The sequence below is a fragment of the Leptodactylus fuscus genome, chromosome 1 (assembly GCF_031893055.1).
Source record: "Leptodactylus fuscus isolate aLepFus1 chromosome 1, aLepFus1.hap2, whole genome shotgun sequence".
Taxonomy (NCBI): Eukaryota; Metazoa; Chordata; class Amphibia; order Anura; family Leptodactylidae; genus Leptodactylus; species Leptodactylus fuscus.
Genome location: NC_134265.1, coordinates 91,520,317 through 91,544,300, shown reverse-complemented (window position 1 = coordinate 91,544,300; position 23,984 = coordinate 91,520,317). Strand labels below are relative to the sequence as shown.

Here is a 23,984-nt window from a genome sequence, read left to right as displayed (position 1 = left end):
TGATATATCTGCATTCATCTAAAGATTATTCCCATGTTATATTTCCCATGTTCCGATGTAATCACTTGTCTGATCCAGTTTACCACTCTCAGACCCCTTGTTCACATCTGCATTTGCAAGCGGTGTGCAGTGAAAGTACATGGTTCACCATAGATTATAATGGAGTCCGTGTGCTTGCCGCGCGCTGCCCGCACGAATCATGCGGACAGGAAAGTAGATTGTGAACTACTTTCCTGTCCACATGTTCCCTGCGGAGATCTGGAGTCTATGGGGATCCGTGTGCTTTCACTGCACACCTTTTGCAAATGTGTTTGGTATTCCATTTGGGGTCATCCCCATGTGGACTACCCCGACCGCAATACCGACACAGATGTGAACGAGGCCTACGAATGATTTTACTGTCAAGTAGCTTTTCTTTTCCCATCACATAAAACTGCTGGGGTCTAAAACCTGGTCCAAACATTGGATTATTCTCAATCTAAATCATTAATAACATTAAATAACATAACATAACATAAAATATAGCAGCAGATAAACTCATACTGTCTAAATTTTAGACAGTTCTTCAGACTGTTTCAGATTTATCAAAGTGTCTAATGCAGTTTAAAAATCTGGTATACTTTTAGGCTGTCTAGTTAAAGAGGACCTTTCACATCCACTGGCATCGGTAGTATTATATACTGATAGAGACAGCGTGCTGAATTCAACAATATATCTCTACTGTCAAAAGGATGGGACCTACAGCCTAGTGTCATCGCTGGGCAGTAAGAATCACCCCCCCCCCCCCCCCCCCGACAGTACTCTACCAATAGACTTGTACTGTAAGGAATATCTGTACCAAAACTAACGGCACTGATATCTCTGGCACCTGGGCGTGTACCATCAAGGCTGACAATCCCCCCTGGATGTTTTTTTTTCTTGATCACACCATTTTCTGAATACCTTTTATACTGCTGCATGAAAAAATACTCTAGAAGGTTGACAGTTTTTGAAATACTGACCCCAGCTATTCTACCACCGATGACCATATCTTCAATTCACTGACGGGTATTCTACTCAAAATATTTTGTGTATACAGCTGAGGGAGTAGAAATAAAACATAACTTTTATTTTTTAATACAATAAAATTGTGCCCATTATAGCATAAAATATTCCAATAGGGAGATTCACTAACCAGTAAAGAGATTAGGTAGATATGGCTTCTCTTTGATAAAGTGAAACTCTCCCCTTTATCTTTCCAATTGGCAGGAAAAGATAGATAAGTATTTAATTTGTTCAGCAGGACTTGGAGGAGCAAGAGTTAATATGCAGCATTAGCTCCCAACAGTGCTCAGAGGTCTGACCAGGTAATGATATAGCCTGTATACAATGGTTAAGCAGCAGTCCTATCTATCCTCTGGTTCAATTTAAATGTATTGTAAGTCCCTGAACTATTATATGGAGAGAAAACTATTTCCTAATACCCTCTATACGTATTTCACTAGCTGATATTCTAGCTCATCAGGAGGTTTTTCTAAGGAAAGATGAAAGCTGCAGTGAAAACTGCACTTCCCACGTCCTTGGTGGTAGGACGTGGTATTAGGTTAGACTGCCAGCGAGCGCGCTGGCAATCAAGCCTTTTAAAGCTTAACCACACCCCCAGTCAACGCCCATACAGACATCACGTGATTCCAAAGGATTACACCCACGTGGATGTCATATGACGCTCAGGGGGCGTGGAGGCACTCTCATTAGTGCTCCTATGGACATATGCAAGTCTAGCTGTAGAACCACAAGTCCCAGCTAGAGAATAAATGTTTTCTTTTTTTTTTTTTTTAAATGTAGATTGTGAGCCCCACATAGAGCTCACAATGTACATTTTTCCCTATCAGTATGTCTTTTTTTGGAATATGGGATGGAAATCCATGCAAACACGGGGAGAACATACAAACTCCTTGCAGATAGTTTTTTGCCCATGGCGGGATTTGAACACCAGGACTCCAGTGCTGCAAGGCTGCAGTGCTAACCACTGAGCCACCGTGTGGCCCCCTAGAATAAATGTTTTCTATTAGAATCTCTTCAGTGTATTTATTAATACTAGGGCATCCATGATACAGAGAGGGGGTAGTAACCATATAGCAACATCGATATTAAAACTGCGGCGATATTAACCTATTGTGAGACAATTAGATGCTGCAAGAAAGGAATATCTATAGTAAAACACATAGGGGCTATAAATAAGTCTATAGTGAGTTATGGTATATATATGAGTTCTCTATTCAGATCTATATTAATTTTATCAAAAACCACAAATCACAACACTATACCCCATTTTTAACTATATGAAGCAACTATAATTGATATTCTCATTAAGCCCTAGTGGAGCCAAGGTTTTAAGTCTATATGTCCACTCTGCCTCTTTTTGTAAAATCTTTTTATCCCAATCCCCCCCTCTAGGATTCGCCTGTACTACTTCGATCCCGAATTTTGGACTTGATAGATTGATGATGTTTTCCTTTTATGGAAGGGTACCAGAGAAGAGTTTGATCAGTTTGTGACTGAGTTGAACATTAATTCTTTGGGAATAAGATTACATATGAGTTTGACCATGACTCCTTGACCTTCCTGGACCTTAAGCTCATGAGGGGTGAGGCTGGTCAGATTGTTATGACTGTTTTTCATAAACAAACAGCAACCAAAAGCCTCTTAAATTGGGGGAGCTGTCATCCTATGCATTTAAAAAAGGGGATCCCGGTAGGCCAGCTCCTTAGGACCAGGCAAAATTGCTTATCACTTAATGATTTTACTAAGCAATTGAGGGATCTCTCCAACCACTTCAGGGATAAGGGGTTCCCAGAGCCTGTTATTAGATAGGCATTTAGACGAGCTAGAGATGCTGATAGGCCCACTCATCTTACACCAAGGGTCCACCAGAGTGAAGAACAATTTGTATGCATGATTGGGACGTTTGATAGTCACCAACAGGAGTTAATATCAATTTTGCGTAGACACTGGAGGATTCTGAGAGCTGATTTAGATCTTAAAGGAGCAGTGGGCCCAAAGCCCCTGGTGACATACAGAAGGGGAAAGAATATCAAGCACCGGCTGGTGCATAGTTTCCTGAAACCTGATCCTGGCGATGTTACATGGTTGGGGAAAAATTAAAAGATTGGCACCTTTAGGTGTGGTAGCTGCACTGCCTGCGATTTTATCGATCAGAATAAACGGTTTATAAGTGCCTCTAAAGGAGTATCTTACAGTTGTGGAGACTTTGTAAATTGCACTACTGTGGGGATAGTGTACCTCCTCAATTGTCCCTGCCCGTTTAATTATGTCAGGAAGACCAGGAGACAGCTGAGGAGGAGGATTAAGGATCTTGTTTGTGACATCCAAAATGAACTTGACACCCCAGTGGTGAAGCATTTTGTGGATTATCATTCTGGTCGTGGTTACGGGCTTAAGGTTTCAGGTAGTGGAAAGGATTAGGCCTCCACAGAGGGATGATGATTATTTTTTATTTTTATGGTAGAGTTGGAAGGGACCTCAAAGGGCCATCGGGTCCAACCCCCTGCGAGTGCAGGTTTTCCTAAATCATCCCAGCTATATGTTTATCCAGATTCCGCTTGAAGATTTCCATTGATGGAGCGCCCACCACCTCCCGTGGCAGCCTATTCCACTCTCTCACTACCCTCACTGTCAGAAAGTTTTTCCTAATGTCTAATCTGTATCTCTTTCCCTTTAGTTTCATCCCATTGCTTCTTGTACTTCCTTGTGCCAATGAGAATAGGGTAGATCCCTCTGCACTGTGACTACCTTTCAGATATTTGTAGACTGCTATTAAATCTCCCCTCAGCCTTCTCTTCTGCAAACTAAACAATCCCAGTTCTTTTAGCCGCTCCTCATAGGACATGGTTTGCAGACCTTCCACCATTTTGGTTGCTCTTCTCTGGACTTGCTCCAATATATCGATGTCTTTCTTGAATTGAGGCGCCCAGAACTGTACACAGTATTCCAGGTGTGGTCTGACCAGGGAAGAGTAGAGCGGAATAATGACCTCTCTTGATCTAGATTCAATGCTTGTCTTAATACATCCCACAATTTTATTAGCCTTTTGGCACTGTTGGCTCATGTTGAATTTGTGATCTACTATTATGCCCAAGTCCTTTTCCCCTATGCTATCACTTAGTTCTATTCCTCCCATACTATATATGTTTTTTACATTTCTGTTACCCAGATGTAGAACTTTGCATTTGTCCCTGTTAAATACCATTTTGTTCGCCTCAGCCCATTGTTCCAGTGTGTCTAAGTCCTTTTGAATACACACTCTCTCCTCTCTAGTGTTGGCTATTCCTCCTATCTTCGTATCATCTGCAAATTTTATGAGTTCCCCAATAATTCCATCGTCCAGATCATTTATAAAGATATTAAAAAGTACTGGGCCCAGAACAGAGCCCTGTGGCACCCCGCTTTTGACTTTCTTCCAGTTCGATATGTAGCCATTTAGTATTACTCGTTGTGCCCGATCATTAAGCCAGTTGTGAATCCACCTAACTGATTTTTTGTCAAAACCATACTTAATCATTTTTTCAATAAGAAGGTTATGTGATACTTTATCAAATGCCTTACTGAAGTCAAGATATACTATGTCCACGGCATTCCCTTGGTATGCCATTCAGTGATTTTGTTGTAGAAGGAAATCAGGTTAGTCTGACAAGATTTATTGGTCATAAAGCCGTGCTGGCTCTGGTTAATTAATGCCTTCCCATCCAGGTACCGAAGTAAATGTTCCTTGACAATTTGGGATAATTTTATTCTTAAAAAGGAGGTACAGTGGATCTATAGATTGGATACGCTGTCTCCAAACAGTTGGATTTTACATGCTATATTGGTTAGGTCTTATTCTCCTTGGTGTATTACGTTCCTTCTGACGTTGGTCCCTTACACTTAGTCTTACCATTGAATTGGGATTTCCCTGTTCGTATAAGGAGGTGGGAGTTTCCTATGTTTTGAGGGGGGGGGGTCTGTTGGGGTATTTTTCCTTCTCTCTAGATGCTTTGTTAGGGCACATGATTTTTAATTGAGTTTGTGGGATTATGTACCAGTCTGGTTTAGGGGATTAGTTCAGGTTGCCCCCTTCGATTCCTTTGAAGTATTGATGGGGGGGTTTTGGCCCTCATATTGCCCTTCCGTCAGACCATTGTTCACACTTGTCCCCATGATTATACTTACTGTTTTTTAGTAGCATCCATATGTGTGATTCATAAACTATGGACATGTATGATATTGTCCTTTGTAGGTAGTTGCTGCATTTGAATGGGCTGATTGAGACTGTGTGTTTTGTTGTGTCGGTGTGACGGCTGGAGATGGGTCGCCTTAGTCTCTCACTGTGTTAGAATGAGTAGGCGTGTTGTGCCGGGTAGTTTCCGTATGTTGCCTTCAGTGAATCAATCCTAAATACATGGACCTGGAGTCCAACTACAATAATGCAAATTTAGGTCACTCCATGGCTGGAGGTCAGTGAGGTACAAACAAAATAAATGTGACACATGTGAAATACTTAATTTTTTTCTATAATTTGACTCAAAATTATGGCATAGTTAGCTTAATAAATTTTCCTAGTGTATATAATTACTATGGCCCTGTTGATGTCTCTAAACTTTACCTATTGAACAAGTCTTACATTTGTAGTAAATGATTCAGTATTTTCTGGATCCATCAAGGGTGAGCTCATTTTTTAATAAAGAAATGCAATGTCAGGCAGAGACAGCAAACGCATTACGGAATTTGTCAATTACCTAAGGCCACACCTGTAAGCCTTCAATTGGCAATGATTATTGTCAAATATTGATGTACGGTGCATACTTCCAGCATACTCATAACATAACCATTACATACTCAGCACATATGGCAATGCAGGAAACGACCATATAGAGCTGTTTTATCTTAACAAATATTATGCCTCATGCTTCTGTTTTGTAAATGTCATGAGTTGGTTACTATGCAGGGAACGTGGAGAACTGAGGTCATGCTGGCAGTCTCCCAAATCCGTGTTTTACTGCTGTGACCGCCGCAGAAGAGCATTAATTGCTAATAATACAAAGTCCACTTCTCTACAATTTTACCGGCTATACGGCCTCCATGTTATGCAAACCTCCCCAAGCTTTGTGACAAGTTCTGAAGACTATGCTTGGATTGGAACAAGCATGTAATAATTATCACACATGTTCATGTCTTTATGACCCTGACTGAAAGGGGTATTAAAGTGAACCACTCACAAAGAAATGAGATTACCTAGTAACGGCAAGCCTCACTTAATTCATGAACCCATCAATATATCAGGCTTTGTACGTAGATCTGTAGGCACCAACATGTCGATCTTAGGCAGGGGTTCTCAAACTTTCTTAGGGATAGATCCACTTATGGACAAGAATTTTGTTTGCCACTGACCACTACCATACTTTACCCCATTTAAAAACAACACCTGTATTCTACCACTTACTCTGCTTTTCAGAACTGTATTTATTCTGCTTTTTTCCATCTGATCGACACTTTGGTTCTGCCCGCCCACCGTCTGCCTGCCCATCTTATCCTTCGGCCCACCCATCTGTCCAACTGTACTAAATACAGACTCAAAATAAGAATAACAGATCTGATAATGTCAACTTGCTAACAGATTCCAAATAGTATTAAGCCATTATATTTTGCATTGTGTAAAGACATTTGTCTGCACTTGCAGACAAAGACCAGACCAGAAAACTTACAGCAGAGAGTAAATATACAAGCAGAGTCAAAACCAAGAGAGCACAGGAGTATCCAAATCAGTAACAAAACAAATGTGTCTAAGCCGAAGACCTGGTCTAGAAGTTCAGAGACAAAGCCAAATCAGTAAGAAAACAGAAAACCAGGAAAAGAAGCCAAAATCAATAACAGAGTAAACGTGTCCAAGCCAGGGTTAGGTTCACAGAGTTCATAGACAAAGCCAAATTATTAAGACAACAGCCAGGAAAACAAGCCAGAAATCCAGGGTATCAGCAGATAAACTGGTAACTTCAGAGTTCACAACCCTAACTGCAATCATGGAAGGTACCTACTCAGGATTGGAGAATGAGGCATACCCGGCCAAAGCTTCATTTGTAGGCATAGCAACCTAGTGAGAGCTGTGAGCAGTGCTGCACTAGAAGCATGAAGTAGAATAACACCTATTCCGAATTTTAACAATAGGTTTCCGTACACCAGCTGGACCTCTTCAGTGAGAATCAGTATCCCTCAGAGCCTTCTATGACTATACAAACAACAGCCCAAAGTGCTGTTTTACTTTAAAACTATTTAGAAATGTAAAAAAAAGTTTCAGGTACTAAAAGTACAAACTGAATGCCATCCAGTGGATAGGAGCTGAGTGAAGCAGTTATACAACTCCAAATCTGGTTGTGCCTCTCTCCCCACATTTTAATTAACTCTTTCTTTATTTGCTCAGTATCCAACATTCATCTACTCTTAGATCTCTGCACATTAATCATCTTGAGGTATTTCATTTAGGCACTGTTTGCGTTTCCCTGTGAGTACACACAAACCTGTTATTAGCTGAATAACTATTAAATAATGATTTATGAAAAGGCGTCAACAAAGATGTTGGTACAGAGAGGATACACTGGGCTTGGGTGACTAGCAGTTATTGCTCTGCGTTCCATCCCCTCAATCCAACAAGACCAATGGAGAATGACGGATACCAGAGACTTCATTAGACTGTGTAAAAAAAATACTAAATTATAAAAGATCTAAGGAAATTTATAAATTCTAAATTTCTACATGTCAAAGTTCAGGTATTAGGGCACAGTGAGTCATTAAATAACCAATATTTTTTGCAGAAACTCAGCTTTTTCCCTGACACAAATTCTGCAACATATTCACACTGTGGGTTTCCAGCTTTATTTTTCAGGCTGGGGCCACACAGGGCCTACTCACAGTGGAACAGTTATAGACTCACTGGTGGCTAACCTGCAGCTACATACATGACGAACAATCAGCAGCATGTCCACCCCCTGAGACTGCAGAATTAAAGGGATTGTTGCATTTAAAACACTTCTCCAATTATCCATATGATAAGGAAAAAGTGTCAGATCACTGGGGGTCTGACTGCTGGGTCCCTCATAGTCAGAACAGGGGACTGAAAATCTTGTATCTTTCCTGCAAATGAAGTGTCAGTGTGCTTGTGTGACTGGCACTCCATTCACTGTTTTGGGACTGGCAGGACTCTAATCTCCAGCAGTCTCATAGCAGGGAATGGAGCACCAAGGAGGACGCATAACAATGGTATGTTGTTTATCACTGTAATGTGCTCTATAACATGGTTTTTTTATACTTGGGGAAGTTGTAGACCTCCTTTAAGTTGAAATCTAGTGGTCTAAGTATGCTGACGTACATGGCCACATCAATTGTTACTTTCGTCTGCTTACTCTTCATAAATGGTTGAAAAAAAAGGAAAGTTCTTTTCACAAACTCAATTAAAACATTGCCACATAAGGATTATAACTGCACAACCACTTTATATATCTCCGTGAACCACAGTTTTTAGATGCCAAAGTGCCCATAATTGCCTGAAGCTCAAACACTGCCTAGTGCATAGTGAAGCCTGCTATAAGAAGTGGTCTCATAAATGTATTTTATGTGCGGGAACTATTAGTTACTATTCTGTTGCTAGTAGTTTGTTATTCAACATTATTTTATCATTGAAAACAAATGCAGTATATGACTTATTATTATACACAGTCCAGTCATATTAATGTGACCACCGCCTACTGGATCAACACAAGTATGCCTCTATCCTTGCGAACCATGTTCACCCCTACATGCGAATTGGTTTTCCTCAGGATAATGGCATCTACCAGCAGGACAATGCGACGTGTCATAAAGCTCGCAGTGTACGGCGTGGTTCGAGGAGCACCAGGATGAGTTTACCGTACTCCCTTGGCCAGCAAATTTCCCGGACTTGAACTCAATCGAGAATCTGTGAGACCACCTTGATCGGGTTGTTCGCGCCATGGATGCTCAACCGCGTAACCTAGTGCAGCTGGCCACGGCAATGGAGTCGGCATGGCTCAACATCCCATTGAACATCATCACAACATCCCCTCTCTTCTCGCAGTGGTCCGCTCTGCCAAAGGTGGTTATTCTGGATTTTGACAGGTGGTCACAATAATGTGACTGGACTGTGTATCATCCAGCAAATAAGTGACAAGAGTGAAATCACTGGGGTTTTATTATCATCAGATATATAGATTTAGCCGTGTTAACCCAAACGTCTGCAACTTGTTGAACTGCTGCAGCGTGATATCTTATTAAAGGAAAGTGGAAACAGAAATCATAGGAAAAGTTATAATTACTTATCATTAGTTTTTAGCTGTCTGTACATTTGTAAGTGGGATAGCTCACAGACATATAAGGTGTGTAGGGATGTCAGGCAGCACAGTGGCTCAGTGGTTAGTCCTGCAGCGTTGGAGTCCTAGGCTCCAATCCAACAAAGGACAACATCTGCAAATAGCTTGTATGCTCTCCCTATGTTTGCATAGGTTTCTTCCACAGGTATACTGACAGTGTGTGAGCCTTCTATGTGACCACAGTGTCTATAAAGCGCTGTGGAATATGATGGTGCTGTATAAGTAAATAAGTCCTATTAAGTGAAGTCCTCTTCACCACAAACACTTTTTAAGAGATTCACCTGGCGTCTCATATTGCCTAATCCGAAATCTACACAGCTAAAAGCTGTAATGGGCTGTACATAATGAAGATTATTCTAATGGTCCACGTCAACTTCATTAGTTTAATGTCAACATTTGATTAGGATTAATCTAAGCTTAATAACAAGTTATATATTTATATATACATATTTCCTAACCTTGGTTAGTGCCATAGTGAACATACCTTTCTTGTGTCAAAGTTCAATTTTGCTACTGAGAAATTAAACTTTTATTCCATATGCACCAGCCACAATAGAAGTTATTGCTCCAGTGTGATCCGCCCTTAGTGAGAGGGTCTCACCTTCAGACCCCTGCAGATCTATTATAGATCTGCAGGGATCACTCGTACTTGCCGCACACTGCCCACACAAATGATTCATGTGGGCAGTGTGCGGCAAGCACACAGACCCCATTATAGTCTATCGGGTCTGTGTGCTTTAACTGCAGAGTGCTTGCAGTTGCGATTGTATTCCGTTTGGGTGGGTCCTCATGCGGACTCCCCCAGACGGAATCCAAACGCTAATGTGAAACAGGGGTAATAGACTCCTACTGAGCTATAGTTTAGATCAATTTCTGGTTTAAATAATAGTAAATTGGATTGGCTGCAGAGGCCCTGACTCCAAAACATCCAATTTTTAGAAGACTGTGAAGAGCATAGGGCACAAATGAACCCTAAGTTGCAAATTTTCGTGCAAAAACAGCTCTGTACCACAATTTGCAACTTTTAGGCTGGGGCCTGATGTTGTGAAAATGCAGCGTTTTGGCTGAGGCAGAAATGCTGCAGGAAAAAACACAGCGTTTTACATTACCTGCAAAGTGGATGGGATTCTGGCTAAACCCATCCACACATTGCAGAAAAAAAATCTGAAGTGGAAATGCTGTGATTTCAAAATCGCAGCATGTCAATTATACCTATGGAAAACTTATGGTTTCCATATAGGTTTAATAGGGGCAGAAAATTTGCAGAGTAAGGGCTCATTCACACTACGTATACGGCAGCTTATTCTGAACGTAAAACACGAGCAGTCCCATTGAAGTGAATGGGAAGCGCTGCGTGTACGGCTCGGCATGAGCAGAGCTAGCCGTACACGCGGGCACTTCCCATTCACTTCAATGGGACTGCTCGTAGTGAAAAAAGCAGCCCATTCATTTCTATAGGGAGCGCTCGTATGCCGGCTCCCATAGAAATGAATGGAACTGCTTTAGACGCCGCTTATTCTGAAGGTGTTTTACGTTCAGAATAAGCTGCCGTATAAGTAGTGTGAATGAGCATTAAGGCTATGTTCTCACGGAGTAACACGCCGCTCATTTAGACATGTATACACGTGTCAGAGCGCGGAGCTTCAAAAGAGATCCCATTGAATTCACTGGGTGCCAGCTTATGTGCGCTACACATTGAAATCAATGTGAGGCTTTGTAACCCATTGATTTCAATGGGTTAGAGGCATAAGCCAGCACCCATTGAGATCAATGGGATCTGTTTTTGAAGCGCCACGCTCTGACACGTGTATACATGTCTAAATGAGCGGTGCGTTACTCCGTGAGAATGGACTGAAAACTCTGCGGATTCTCTGTTGAAAATGCTGTGGAAGAAATTGTGATGCACTTCTGTTGCGTTTTTTCCGTCACTGTTTTTGGCTGCGGCTCGCTACGTGGGGAATTAGACTTAAAGTGTATGATGAATCTGCCGTAATGTGTTATATCATTGAGCTATGCTCATCCTGCCCTGCAATAGGCAGTGTAACAGGGTGTTTAATAAGAAATAAGAGCAGAAATTTCCAAATAGACATTAGAAAAACATGAATGCTGATGAACAGTTAAATAAGTGGATTTCACTAAAAGTAAGAACAGATGATTGTGTATGACAAGAAAAGTTATTGGGGAATGGGGTGTGCTAGATAAGCTTTCTATCTTTATTGGTTTCCTAACTAAAATTAAAATGCAAATACATCTACTATGCAACTACTAAGCCACATTAGGTCATGTTGACACAATGAACATTTCACATGGTTTTTGGCATGTTTTTCCTCAAAAGTCCACATGAAAATCTATTCATTGTTTTCAATGGGAATCCAGAATGTCAATGAATTTTCGCTACAGATGTCAAATCTACATCAAGCGATGTGTATTTTATCGAAGAGGATAGCACATGAAAACCACGCGGTGAGCAGCTCTATTAAATACCACATTAGTTGCCCATAGCAAACAATGAGATTCCAACTTTCTCAAGTTAAGATGACAACCTAAGTAGCGACCAGGGACAACAGCTCCTCCTCAAGAAATACTGAGCAGTCTATGAGAGATCTACTGGGCATTATGCCTCATCCACACAACCAAGCCAAGCCATGTATCTAGCAGCATCTGTGCAGCCCCTGTTTTTTTTCACAGATGAATAGGTATATCAGGTCCATGAAAACAGGCCCGACAGTTTGAGCCATGAAAAAATAAAAGATGTTCTATTGGATGTACTTGGTTGTGTGAATAGGCTCTTATTACACACATCTGCACCATTGTTCCAATGGCGTTATTGCACTGAGCCTGGTTTTGCGCTTTGCTATGTCCATACTATTGGCCATTAGATGCCAACGCAGTTCTCGGACTAATAAGAAGTTAAAACCCACAATTATGCAACGTTATAAAACAATGCAAGAAAAAAAGAGACTGGTTTAATGATATTGTTTCCCAAGGACTCCATAATATTCACTGATGTTCTTTATGAGTACTCTAGATGGGATTTGTATCTAGCAATAACAATGTAAATGCTGCTCTGTGGGTAACATTGGTACTCCTACTGTGCAGAGTGCTAAATCATGAAACAATTACATGTGACTAGTCGCTGCATGACTCCATTATGTCAGATACACAGTTCAACTCAATGGTACAGGACTTGATGATAAATAAAACTACATGAAGATTTGCAGAAACACATGGTAATAATATATGTGGGATAATATATAGAAAGATTACAAGTCACCATATAAATGCCAACCACGATGTCACCACAGGCTGAAGGCATTCATACAGGTTATATAACTTCAACAATTAATAACTAACATAAGAAAAGATGCATAAGTCCCACATGACTATATGCCCATACAAACATTATTTACAGATACATCAAGGGAAACATTACATAGACATACTGTATAGTACAATCCTCCATACTGTATATGACTTATATGATATTTAAAAGACTACAAAAATCATTGGCCCACAATGGAAAATAATTAAACAGGACTTGTCAGCTCTCCTTACAGAGGCAATTCTGGATAATCTTTTCTCATAAGTCTAAACCATGATGTTATTACTCCTATATTGGCATCTGGATGCTGCTATTCTTCTTGTCAAAGACCATGTGTTGGAACACCCACCTCCCCAAACTGGTAACGCCCAGCTGTCCACTTATTCATAGATTTGTAGGAGGGATAACAGGGGAACAACACACAGGGTTTTAAGAAAAGCCACTCTAGAATTGTAAGGGTAAGTTCACACAGGGTTTTTGAAGCCGCCTCAGGTTCCGGACCAAAATACTTGTAGCTGTGACTGGATGCCAATGGAGTGCATCAGCATCCAGTCATGCACTCCCTCCCGACTAGGCCCATTCATTGGGCCTAATCTGGAGCGGAGTGTCTTCAGGCAGATGTCGCGAAGCAAATCCGCATGAAAGAATGAGCATGTCGCTTCTTTTTTCTGGGAGGGGGAACAAATGGCTCCCGGAAAAAAGAACTGAGCGGATACAGCCTCAAAATCCTGATCAAAAACCGTATCCGCCTCAAAATCCTGACCAAAAAGACGGCTCCCATTGAAATCAATGGGAGCCGCTCAGAAGTTTTTTCCGGGAGCCGTTTCTTCCAGCTCCCGGAAAAAAGAAGCGAGATGTTCATTCTTCAGGCCGAGTCGCCTCGTGATTTGGCCTGAAGACACTCCCCTCCTCCGGACTAGGCCCATTCATTGGTCCTAATCCAGAGTGAAGTGCGCGGCTGGATGCTGGTGCAGTGCACTGACTTTCAGTCATGGCTGCCCGGTTTTTCGTCAGGTTCTGTACCAGAAAAACACCATTTCAACTTACCCTTTTAGTTTATGAAGAATTAAAGCTCAGATTCAGAAAAGCTGTTACATGCCTGATAAAACTGACAACAAACCTGCAGTAACGTTTCTGAGAATAGGAGGTTGATAAACTAGCATAGGACTAAACACCAGGCAGGGGGGGCCACCATTTACTCTTTAGTAGCTATGGCAATCTGGGCTCTATGGTGCTCCTAATCTTTTTGTAGCATTACATTCATTATGACGGGGCCACCAGCAGATAGCAATAAAATACTATTTCACCTTTCAGTGTCACTAACAGATAGTTAAAGTTTCACAATATTTGGTGCACCATAAGACAGTAGTAAAATAATTACTTTTCTCTTCATTTAGATGATTTGACAGCCCAGTTCTAGGTGAGCAACTACAACTCCTAACCATTGAACCCTCACTCATAAGACATTTTATGGCCAGGACACCACATAGCATAAACGCGGCGTTTTACAGTCTCTACAAAGTGGGTAGAATTTTAGCAAATCCCATCCACACATTGCGGAAAATACACAGCTTTGGAAATCGCAGCTTGTCATTTATACACACAGAAACGGACTTTCTGTAAGAAGCGTTGCAGGAAAAACTGTGAAGTGTTGCTGTTTCTCCCGCAGTGTTTTTTTTGCTGCGGCCCACTACATAGAAGTCCCTTCCTGATTCACTGAAAAACTCTTCCAACTTTGGAGGGCACATTAGTGTGAGGTGTGTGTAGAAGCCCTGTATAAGTATAGTGTTGCACTGACTAATAGCGCCTCTCTACAGTATAGTATGGTACTACACGTGTTGTACTTCTCTTTACCTGTGCCAGGAGGTATTCCTTTGGACCCCAGGTGAGAGCATTTCCATGTTATTTTTCCTGTCACCGCATATACTTTTTAGGACCCTGAAAACGTTCCTGTCACCATCCTACAAGATGGTTTACTGCTTTTACTGGCTTTTTTAACTTTTACGTATAAGGATTTTCTATGTTAGCTATCTTATGATTTTTCTTTATACTCATGTTTTCATATTTTGGGTGACATTTTGGGCTCTTCATAACCAATTAGTAGTTCTCTATAGACTTATAGTCTCAAGTTACAATGGTTTTAACTTACAATGGCCGTCCCAGAAACAATTAATATTGTAACGTGAGGGATCACTATAGTAAATGCTTTTCTATTACAGCAGTTCCAGTTACAGGTCATCACCTACTGTATATAATGAGAACCTCATGAGACAGACATATAGCCGAGGACAGGACCTCTAGGATAGGACTTTGGGTGAAAGTAAGTGCTCTTACACCTCGACGGTTATTTATCTGTATAAATAAACAATGTGACGACTTTTCATCACTTAATCCAGATAAATCATCATATTTTCAGCAGATTATAATCTTGCTTTACTACATTACAAGTGAGTATGCCTCATACTAGAAATTCTTGCGTTTCTCTGTCATGTTGAGCCCTGCTGGTCCACGGTCCTGCTGGGCTTCTTACAAACCTCTGTATACCTTCCTGCAGAGGACAAGCTACGTTCCCACGGCCAGGATGGTGGTCCGTCTCATTTAATTAGTTTGTCAGAAAGCCCCTCAATGAGTCAGAAGTAGAGGAAACACTTGGATAAAGCTCCAGTTACGTGGCGGTATTATTAGGCCAATGCACGTGATAATGACCTTTTAATAAGAGCTCAGAACTATAATGAGATGCACTTGGCATCTATGGACTGAGACCGTGTGTGTGTGTGTGTGTGTGTGTGTGTGTGTGTGTGTGTGTGTGTGTGTGTGTGTGTATGTATATAATTCTACCATCATTCATGCAGTCTGAAGTACTGTGATACCTGTATGACGTGATACTAACCCTACATCTCATACACCCCCTGCCCTACCATAATGGTCAGCACAACAGTCTATACTAATGGCCCTGTGTCCAGCTGATACTGATGTGTAACTACCAGTCCCCCCCATGTCCCTATACACAGCATGCTATAGGGGATGTAGTTATATACAGATGGAAGCCACAGGTAGGTGTCTGCCATGCACAGCACTGGGGTATGCAGGCTCTGGTCACCTCACTGACAGGACACAAGCAGGCACAGCTTACTCACGTACTTTTCGCTCTCTGCTTCGTTCTTCTGCTGATAGCCGTCCACAGAGAAGAGTTTCCCGTGCCAGGCTTCTTCCCTCTGCAGCGGGACAGCAGCTGCCGCGGCGCCCTCCTTCCTCTCTGCGGGGGGAAAAAAATCACAGAAGCAGCATGAATAGGGCGCCCTGGCAGCCAGGGGGTTAATGCGCAGGGCAGTCCGCGGGGGAGCCGCAGGTTGGAGCGCCACAGCTGGATGTGAGAACTCTGGCTGAAGCCCGTGTTAGTGGCGGCTTCCCGGCGGTGCTATCTATCCAGCGGCTCTAGCACACGTGCCCCCTAGTGGCTGGAATGTCCGCACAGCGCTACAGGCTCCGGCTCCGTGGACTGGAGGACAATGCACTTTCAACTATAGCCGGCATTCATTAAGTCTGCAATAAAGTGGATCCGCTGACCCTTCCTCTCACAGGGTGGGGGTCACTTTAATAAAAGTCACTGATGTACATTTACACAGGCCTCCAGCCATAGAAAGAGAACAGACTCAGCTTAAATAGTCAGAACCTCAACAAGTTCTCAGGGAGGATCCACAAACTTATTTGGGGGTAATTTTCAGGGTTTTGCATTACTTCAAATTCTACTGTGCATTATAAAATATATTACTGGTGTGTTTGTGTTGCTTACATCAGGTTCAGTGCTATTGCAGATATCCCTCCATATTGCAGATATATCCCTCCATGTACAGCAGTGGTCCCCAACCTTTTTTCCACCAGGGACCAGTTTCAGCAAGACAATTTTTCTATGGCCCTGTGGGGGCGGGAAGGGGAGTGGATGGGGGCAGGGAAGGGGTGTGGTTGGGGGCTGGGCTAAGCATGGGGGTGTAGATTAGAATCATGTACATATGAAAATACAAGAGAAAGTGCAAACTATATAATTTTTATTATATTTAATGTGACTCAAGTCACCATAAGGCAGAATCAGTGGGATTTTGGGCAGAGGTGTAACTAGGAGTTCAGCACAGGGAGGTGCTAAACGCCTCAGTGGGCCTAAGTGCGCCTAAAATGGCTACTGATGACGGAGACTGCAGGTTATGAAGATGGCTACTGATGACAGACACTGTTATGAAGATGGATACTGATGACGGATATCACTCCTAATGCTGCTATTAACTTCACTACAACCTCACTACAGCTACATTACACGTCACAGGGACAAGTGATGTGTAATGTAGTTGCCCAAAGTTTGGTAGGCGAGTTCTGGGTAGAGTCAAGACCCGCTGCATGTCTTGCATAGTACTAGAATCCCGGACATACAGCGGGTCCCGGCTCAACCCCGCACTTTGCTTACCTTATCCCAATGAGCAACAACCAAGCGTCAGTGTTGTGTCAGCAGCTGCTGACTCCTCGCCACCGGTGCGCGGATCGGTGCAACATACCCCGCGGCCCAGTACCGGTCCGCAGACCGGCGGTTCGGGACCCCTGCTGTATAGGACTTGAAAAACATAAGAAAAATTCATGCTTCAATACAAAAATACTAAAATTGCAAAATATGTTGAAGGCTGTGAAAACACTGCGTTTTACATTACCTGCAAAAGGAATGGGATCCTGGCTAATCCCATCCACACATTGCAGAAAAAAATACGCAATGGAAAAGCTGTGTTTTTAAATAGCAGCATGTCAACTATAGCTGCGGAAACGCTGGCATTTTCCCTATAGGTATAATAAGGGCAGAAAGGCCATAGAAAAAAAACGTTTTTGCCATGTTTTTTTCTGCAGCGTTCTTTTGCTGCAGTTTACTATGTGAGCTGAAAAAAATACATAACTTCTCCTTTACCGCGAAAAAAAAACCAAGAAAAATATGTGCGAGGGAAGTCTATGGCTAAGACCACACATAGCAAAACACAGCTAAAACCCGCTGTGGAAACAAAACGCAGCGAAAACACATCACATATTTTTTCTGCAGCATTTTTCATTGCGTTTTTGCTAAATTTTTCTTCCCCTGTTATACCTATAGGGAAACCGCCAGCATGTCCACAGGTATAATTGTAATGTAATGTAAATTTAATGCTGCCATGTGACATCTGTTAAAAAAGTGGATGTCACATGGCCATTATTCACTGTCATGTGATCATTCACATGGCAGTGAATTTTCATGGACAAAGTGCATGTCACTATAATGAAAAACAGACCATCAAAAAAATGAACATGTGAATAGACACATGGAATGCAATGTATTGTGAAAACGTTCGTGTTACGGACGTTGCTACAAAAAAAAGGCCGAATTTCCTTGGTCTTTATTTTTTAACCCAAACTACTGATCTACATTTAATAGACGCAAAATGAACAATCCATTGATTTCTATTGGGTCCATGTGTCTGTAAAAATGGACAGAGCGAGTGAGTTTTTGGATGGCACATACGAATAGACACATTGCCACCAATATGTTCTTAAGTCGCTGTTTGATGGATGTAGCAAAAGCGGCCTCACATGGCCTCACAGGAGGCCTCATGCACATGGCTATATGTATTGTTAGTGTGCTAGCTGTGTTATTCATGGCTACCACACTAACCCATTCATTTCTATGGCCCCATACAAATGACCGTGTATTATCATTTATGGGGCCATAAGTCCAGGGTAAAACTCAGGACAGGTCCTATTCCCGTTTTGTGGCCCGGGCTCACTGAGAGCAGTGAATGGCGGCAAAGGGATGTCATCCTTGTACCGTCTCAGTGAAGACTCAGCTACATGCAGTGATGTGCATGAGGCCTAACGTGGAGAAATTATCATGACTTGTGGGTTCTTGAGGTAGTTGCTATACTCAGCCGTTTTTGATTTAAAAAAAAGCCAGAAGTAGATTTAATGGGACGAACAAGTATAAATCTTTCCTTTATATATTTGAATCATCTTACCTGACTGGATAACAAGTATTAATGAAATATTACCACAACGTCTAAAGATATGTCAGGTGTAACATCCGGCATATCTATCTAATATCTTCCACTAATTCAGTGAATGGGTTACAACAAGTAAGGGATAGAATTATAGCTTCTATGGTGATTGTTACCCAGACAATTCATTACATTTACCTATAGAGGTAATGTGGTGAAGCGTCTACAGTTAGGTGCCTACAGCTCTGCAAAGTAGCTGGGTGACAATGCCTCTGGTCGCTGTGTAATGTTTATACTGGTACAATGTGACATTATACTGTACTCAACATGGATGTGATACATAATATATATTTCAGGTAATAACTTGGGATAAATGGACATTGTTGTTATTGTAGCAGTCACCATACTAATAATACTAGGTCAAGAGACCTATGACTTGGTCTGATCTTTTCGCTTTTAATACCAAAGTGGCTCAGCACGCCGTCTGCTCTATATAATAAGCTTATGACTTTAAAAACATATGTCCTTACTTATTTTGTATTGGTGCCGGGTTGCAGTTTGTATCAGACCTGAGACACACATTTTTTTTTATTTTTTTTTTTGGTGCAAATTTTTTATAGCAGTCTTCCTCTGTTGTTCAGGTCCCCCAATACACCGGAACAACAGAAAAACGACACTAGTGTGAAACAAGCGTAACTCGCGCTAATTTTATATTATGTGAATTACAATAAATAAGTCGAGCTGAAGCATCCCCAGCCCCTCCAGCCATTTCCACAAAAAGTGACAAGCAAGGCGCAGGTATCCTATTTACATCCAGGTCCAGATGACATAGCCCCTTTAAATGTATGTCCACATGTTGCAGATTTTTTGCAGAGATTTCCATGTATTTGTACTGGGCTTTTTCTGCAATCTCCATTCAAATAAACAGTCACAGCAATTGCTGAACCAAAGTTGTGACATGTGAATATGACCAAGGGACTTTCTGAAATTGACTGTAGATTGTATGCATAACATTTGGTAAACTATAGCTCTGGTGGAGAAGAAACTTGGCGCGTTCTCAACAAGTCTGAGAAATTACTTTATCACCTGAGGTGGAGTTATTACTCCGGAGTGCATTCACCCGTCTGTCCCTTCCATAAACATAGCACAAGTAACTCTATATTGTTGTAGTCATTTAGATAAGGAGAACATTTAACTACAATCATTGAGGTTGATAATGATTATATATAATATATATAATCATTATAAACACAACAAGAAATTTGGTGACAGGCTACCTTTAAGGGCTTATTCACACAACAGTTTAGCAACATCCATCACCTGTCTGTTTTGAGAACACATTGTTTTCAATGTGTCTATTCACATGTCTGTTTCTTAGATGGTTTGTTTTTCACAGCCGTCACAAAAACTGACATGCACTATCCTTGTCCAGGAAAATTGCACAGCTGTGTGCAAGTGGCCTAAAGGGTTAATAATGATGGCTAATTTTAGTATAGGTCATTAATATCAGATCAGTGGGGGTTCACCGAGCACCCACATTGATCAGCTACAGTATGTGGTGGCCATGCCACTTTACTGCAGTGTCCATTCATTTAAATGGGAGCTGCATGGTAGTACTTCATCATGGCAACCACACAACCCTGTTCCTTGTCTGTATTTATAAAAATTTTCAATAAAATTCAGAATATAGGAAAGTTGGGGGAATGATATAACCATAACATTAGTACAGAGGTGAAAAGATTTTTTGTCAAAATAGAAAACAGTCTACATACATAAATTCATGTATAAGTATAGATATGTATAAGAACTTTGGCATACCCTAAATAAGTCTATAGTATACAAGATGAAGCGATACAAAACTCAAATAGGGTATATCGTTACACTATAAACAGAAATAGCACTATGACATGAAATCCATGGACCAGGACAGGGTCAAAAAATGGCGACAATCATTACCTATGAGTATATCTCTGTACACATAACGCGCGTTATGTGTACAGAGGTATACTCATAGGTAATGACTGTCGCCATTTTATAAATATTGAATTTTTATAAGAATATTCCTTTTTGGTAGTTTGCCTTTTTTTGGACCTTTGTGTACCATTGCATTGTTTAGCTACCTCATTAATGCCCTATGTTTTTGTTTGGTGTTTAACCTGTTCCTTGTCTGCCTAGAGAAGTGGCCACATGAAATGAATGGAAATAACTCTACAGATACACAGCTACATCTGGATTTATTCTTTGCCTGTATGCGTCAGGCAGCAATCACCTCAAAAGACTGGACATGGGTTGGAGTACTGTTCTGAGATAGGTGTAGGTCCCATATCTATATGACTTTTATGACGTGTTCTGCAGATATACGGCAATATATACTGCGTAACCAGCAGTGACATATCAGCTGTGATGTATAGCAGCACCATAGTGGACAGGATTTAAACAAATCCCACCCACACTGCAGACAAAAACCTGTAGTACAGCTGCACTGTGGTTTTAAAAATGGAACATGTCCTTTGCAATTTAATGTTTGGAAGCTGGACCCATTGCCTGGAAATTGCAACTGAGGACCGATGTGGCCTTAAAGAGGACCTTTCATGAAAGTGCAGTTTTATATACAGTTAGAAAGCCGACAGTACACTGAATTCAGTGTACTGTCAGCTTTCCCGGTATGTGTCCCAGTACTGGATATCTCCCCACTGTCAGAAGGGCGTTCCTCATAGCCTAGTGTCATCAGACTGTGAGGAACCCCCCTTCCCTGATAGTACTCATCCATAGACTTGTACTGGGGGATTGTTCCTCATAGCTCAGCATGATCACTGGGCAGTAGGGAATGCCCCCTCTGACAGTACAAGGCTATGTTAGGGTATTGTCGGGATGGTGAGCGTTCCTCACAGCCAAGCAATGAGGCTGAATTCTGTGCACTTTCTGCTTCCTTACGGTATATTAAACCATATTTTCATGAGGACATGAAAGTTCCTCTTTAAGCTATATACCCACAATGAATAACGAATATGTGAAGGACGTTTTTTTAACGCACTTCACACGTCAGCATTAAATTCAATGCAAGTGAAGGGGGGGGGGCTATTTACATGACTGTTATTTCAACAGTTCATAGTAATGGACCATAAAAATATAGGTTCTGTTTTTGTCCGTTTTCTTGGATTCCTCCACACACTCATGTATGGGAGATCTGTGAAAATGGCTACCCCTTGGATGCAGGATGAACGTAAAAAAATGGACGTTTTTCACAGCCATTTGCACCTCGGTTGTGAGAATGTAACCATAGGGCTTATTCACATGGCTGTGAAAAACGAACGTGATGGACATTTTTGCAAAATCCATCACAAATCCATCTCAAGAACACATTGAATTCATTGTATCTATTAACATGTCTGGGGTTTTTTTTTACTGTTTTTCACAGCTCTCAAAAAAACTGACATGCTCTATCTACTCTATTTACAATTTTTAAAGTGCTGCGGAATATGTTGGTGCTATATAAAAGATATTATTATTATTATTATTATTATCTTAATAATAGAAATCAATGGATCCAGTGATTTAAAAAAGACTGACATCTGTTTACGTCCATTAAAAATGGATCAGTAGGTTGGGTCACAAAAGAAAGACCAAAAATGTATCTGGTTTTTTTTCACTGACAGTTAGAAATGGATGCAATAGGGATGACACTTGGCCATAAAAGATCATCAAGATCCATCAAAGACATCCCTGTGGTGTACATAAGGCTTTAGGCCACATGCATGTAAACAAGTAAGTCATCCAAGTTGGGGCCAGTTTTGCAGAGGAATTAATTCGGATGACACTTGAGTGTATTCTGTAATATATAGGGGCTATGGGGGCTTCACGTCCTACACAAGGATTTATCTGCACCTATCCATATACCCATTATGGCTTATGTTATAAATGGAAGCCAAAATGCTGATGTAAACAAAGCCTGAATCCTATTCTTCTAAGGCTATGGTATTATAAGTTTAATATATATGTATGTAAATATACCCTGTAGGGAAATACCGGCCTGCACTAATCTGCCTCTTGTATCCATGTAATACTTCGACATTATCATGTGTTCATTATGCCAATTATAAGTTCTATGAAGAGGTGCATTATCAACTTTTGTTTCATTGCCTGCTTCTATGTTTTGTCAGATGAATCAATTTTCCTCGCTGACAACACATATTTAAGACATCAATTGAAGCACTCTCTACAGTAAATCTATCATCTGCACTACAAATCACTACAGTTTTACCATTTTACGACAACTACAATCTCATTCCAGTAAACTTCAGAAAATGATAAATAGAAAGAAACAATATTTGGAGGGTTGCACTGTCCTTGGAAGTTCAGGGCAAGGGCTATGCAGCCAAAAATCTAACTATTATGAGCATTGCGTCCTATATACTATTGTTGCATGACTGATTTGAGAACAATTTCTTATTACTCCATATAAATACAGAAATACCTATTCTCAGAGCCATAACACATCAGTTCAGCTTATGTGCCGCATATCTAGGTTCTACAAATGTGTGACTACTTCTTTGCTGCAAACTGGGGACAATGGGCAGTGAATGTAATGTGTGGTCCTTAGATGGAGGTAAGGACTTTATATGAGCTCACTATAATGTGGTGGATTGACCACTGGTCTAAGGAATATAAAAGAGGCTGGTACTGGTTATATTTCTAAGAGATTCACTTTAAGGCAAGACTGTTGTATCAAAAGAAGACTTTCCAAAAATTAAACTATCACATTATTGTGATGCAGGAGATGATCAAAAACATATAGTTACCTTTAGCCGTAGAAAAGAAATCTGAATACTTCTTCCAATGTCGGCAGATTTCCTTCACAGCTTTATTCTCAGGCTCAATGCACTGAAGTTGCTGTAGCCGGTCTTCTAAACTACGTGCTGCTTCTAGTAATGGTGCTGGGTCTGTATGAAGAAAGAATGTAATGGTTAATGTTTATTAAGGGTCTAGGTCTGAAATACATAGCAAAGCCACTCACTAAGACACTCCTTGAAGACTACACTAAAACAAATCCAATAATGGAATAACATTTGTTAGGCTTTATTTATAATCCTGAACCAGATATTCCTATTTGGACTCTTATGGATATTTCCACTAGATACCACTAGAATATGCATCTTTCTCAAGAACAGGGCTCCTGTTCACAGTGAAGGGAAAGATGGCCGTGTACGAGTGGGTCTCTCCATTTACTTTTTTTTTTAGTTACAGACTGCAGTC

General features: G+C 41.1%; 1 protein-coding gene across 2 annotated transcripts in view; it reads right to left on the bottom strand.

Moving 5' to 3' along the window:
* The window catches only part of CUX2 (cut like homeobox 2), a 291,553-nt gene that overhangs the window by 49,372 nt on the left and 218,197 nt on the right, over nt 1–23,984 (bottom strand). For both annotated transcript variants that reach the window (XM_075273161.1, XM_075273169.1), the window contains exons 5-6: nt 23,531–23,671; nt 15,877–15,991 (exon numbers count right to left, since the gene is read on the bottom strand). In XM_075273161.1, the coding sequence (XP_075129262.1) occupies nt 15,877–15,991; nt 23,531–23,671 (256 nt within the window). The remainder of the gene's footprint in view (nt 1–15,876; nt 15,992–23,530; nt 23,672–23,984) is intronic.